At 35.2% G+C, this 2892-nt stretch overlaps 1 protein-coding gene across 1 annotated transcript; it reads right to left on the bottom strand.

Moving 5' to 3' along the window:
- Window positions 1–344: 344 nt before the first annotated feature.
- Window positions 345–2892, bottom strand: LOC128193612 (cytochrome P450 82A3-like). The gene is made up of 3 exons (XM_052867521.1): window positions 2262–2892; window positions 1776–2107; window positions 345–974 (listed from the first exon to the last, which is right to left on the bottom strand). Exons 1-3 carry the CDS (start codon window positions 2890–2892, stop codon window positions 345–347), a joined length of 1593 nt encoding a protein of 530 aa, XP_052723481.1.

The raw sequence follows: 2892 nt of genomic DNA, 5'->3' as shown, positions 1-2892 counted from the left end.
TTAATTGTTCAAACTCTTGTTCATAAGTACCGTTTGAGAATTTAGCTAAGTTGCTCAAAGTCAAAACTACTGTCGAAATAATGTAAACAAATTTATTCGTATTGATGTTGGTTGTGTTAAATTCTCTTTAAATTCACAAGGGAAGTAGGAGATAATATGATCTTACAAGGAAGTAACTAATCATATAATAAAACCAGATGCACACAAAACTGAAAATCTTTATCTTTCACTCACTTCCACTGATAGAAATTCCATGATCTGTAACAATGTTGCATGACAAATTTAAGATTACAAAGTGTAGTTTTAACTAATTTATTAGAACAGATAATAACACTGCTACCACATCACATGGATTCATAATAGTTTGAGGACAAACGTGGTTTAACAAGAATCTCAAGTGGAGTAGCTTTTTCATTGGTCATTCCAAGGGCTTCTCTCATATCAATAGTTTCATTAGGTTTATTAAATATTTCAAAAGAATGTAAGAAATTAGCTAGAGTTAAATGAATCATGTTAAGACCAAAGGATATTCCTGGACATATTCTTCTGCCACTTCCAAACGGTAGCAACTCAAAATTTTGACCTTTAACATCAACATCTCTGTGAGTAGTAATAAATCTTTCTGGTTTGAATTTCAATGGATCCAACCAAATATTAGGATCAGTTTGGATCTTCCACAAGTTTGTGATTAATCGAGTTCCCTTTTTTATGTGATATCCACCTAACATGCAATCTTCTGTGAATTCACGAGGTGCTGAAAGAGGTCCTGGTGGATACAATCTCAGTGTCTCTTTCACTACTGCTTGAAGGTATACTAACTTATTCACATCTGACTCACTTATGAATCTCTCTTTCCCAATGTGAGTGCTAATCTCTTCTTTTACCTTTTCTAATATAAGAGGATTTTTCAACAAGAAACATATCACCCATGTAAGAGTGACAGTGCTTGTATCCGTGGCACCCAAAATCAGTGCCTGCAGATATCAAATGCAAATTCTATAATTAAGAAAGATGTTAGGCAAACAAAAATTTTACTTATAAATTAGTTTCTATTAATATTAATAATATAAGTAGCTAAAATTTTGGTAATAATATAAATTAGTTTCTAATTGGAGTATTGATTCTATTTAGCACTTTTAAATTAATTGACATTTTGTAAGACTTGGTTTATAAATTTGAATACCACTGGTACCATGTTATCTTAATAGATTTTTGTTTAGTAAAAGAAATCATTCAGTAAAATTACATGTAAGAAACTAATGAGCTTTCAGTTAAAGTTGGAGTTTTTATAAAAATGAAAAAGATACCCATAGATAAACCTAGAGTAATTATCATATAGTTACTGACTTTTACATGTAAGAAACTAATGAGATTTCAGTTAAAGTTGGAGTTTTTATAAAAATGAAAATGATACCCATAGATATAAACCTATAGTAATTATCATATAGCTACTTACTTTTAAACATGCCGAGGATGTTAAAGGAAAATAATATTTGGTAGTGTAATGAAATGTACGGATTAAATATACGGAGGATTTGAAAGAAAAATAATATATAGTTGATACTTTAATATATTAATGTTTTAATTATATTTGTTTATACATTTTAATAATATTATTATATTGTTAGAATAGATTATAAAGAATTTTGTTTTATAAGGCGCGCGTAAAGTATAATTTTTCTTTAAATGAACCAGAAACAGATTAAAGAAGCAATAAGAAGACCAAATTTAAGCATATACAATCCATGAAAAATTGTTATATGCAACACACATACCAATGTTGTGGCTTTGTTTATAGTAGCAGCATCGAAGCCATCGATGGTGGCACCTTCAAGAACTGAAAGCATCGTATCCATGAAGTCTTGGTCGTCACTTTCAACACCCTTTTCACCAAATAAAGCCCTCTTCTTGCTGTGCTCCACCAACCACTCATCTAAGATCACATCCAATTCTCTGGCAGTTTCTTTCATGGCTTTCACTCCCAAATTCATCCACCTCAGAACAGGAACAGCATCAGCCACCGTGCACACTCCCAACATCTGCATGAACTCCCTCAAAGCCTTCACACACTTTTCTGCATCTTTCTCACTAACCACTGCGGTTTTACCTATTGCCAAAACAAATCTCTCTTCAATATATCTTTAAATTCAAACAACAAAAATGGAAAGAACATTCTTTTAATCACACTTTATAAGGTTTTCTGAGATGCAAGATCAGAAGAGAGAGCTTCTAATGCTTGTTTTTAGACAGAAAGATTTTACCAAATAATCGCTTCCCAGCCATGGTTTGGAAAACTATATTGAACACCAACTCTGTGAACCACTGCTTCATCTCCACCACCACACACTCATCACTCCCCTTCTTCTCCGACCAAACATGAAACAGCTCTTTAACAGAACTTCGAATCTCAGAAACCCTAACGCGGCTTAGAAGCTCCGTTTTGCGGTCGGAGAGGAACATGGTCACAATCTTCCGTATCTCACGCCAGTAAGGACCATAGGGTGCGAACCCAAAACTTGCTTGGTTGTACGCAACGTGTTCAATGGCCACGAGCTTGGAGCGAGAGGAGACGACGACGTCGTTTGTGGTGTAACATTCTTTCGTCATTTTCCAGTTGCTGAGAACCAAAGCGCGTCTAGAACCGAGCTTGATGGTGAAGAGGGGTCCATATTTGTCAGCCATGGCTGCCAACGTCTTGTGGGGTGTTGGTGAGCCCCCGAGAAGCATGAGATGGCCGAGTATGGGCCATGCACCTGAGGCCATTGGAGGTTCTGGCAGATTACTACCGGCTTTGGAGGGACGAAAGAGAAATAGAGAGAAAGATAACAGTAATGTTAGAGAAAAGAGAGCAAGTGCAGTGGTGTTTAGGTTACTCACAAGGAACAAATCCAT

The sequence above is a fragment of the Vigna angularis genome, chromosome 8, assembly GCF_016808095.1.
Source record: "Vigna angularis cultivar LongXiaoDou No.4 chromosome 8, ASM1680809v1, whole genome shotgun sequence".
Lineage (NCBI taxonomy): Eukaryota > Viridiplantae > Streptophyta > Magnoliopsida > Fabales > Fabaceae > Vigna > Vigna angularis.
Note: the sequence above shows the minus strand (reverse complement) of the source record. Positions and strands in the feature narration are given on the sequence as shown.

What these genes read in the sequence shown, in the direction of transcription:
- LOC128193612 (XM_052867521.1), bottom strand. Translation starts at nt 2,892, where the DNA reads ATGGATTTGTTCCTTGTGAGTAACCTAAACACCACTGCACTTGCTCTC. An exon ending in GGCTGGGAAGCGATTATTTG is followed by an intron (nt 2,108 to 2,261) that starts GTAAAATCTTTC and finishes TTTTGGCAATAG; the next exon opens with GTAAAACCGCAGTGGTTAGT. An exon ending in TAAACAAAGCCACAACATTG is followed by an intron (nt 975 to 1,775) that starts GTATGTGTGTTG and finishes TGATATCTGCAG; the next exon opens with GCACTGATTTTGGGTGCCAC.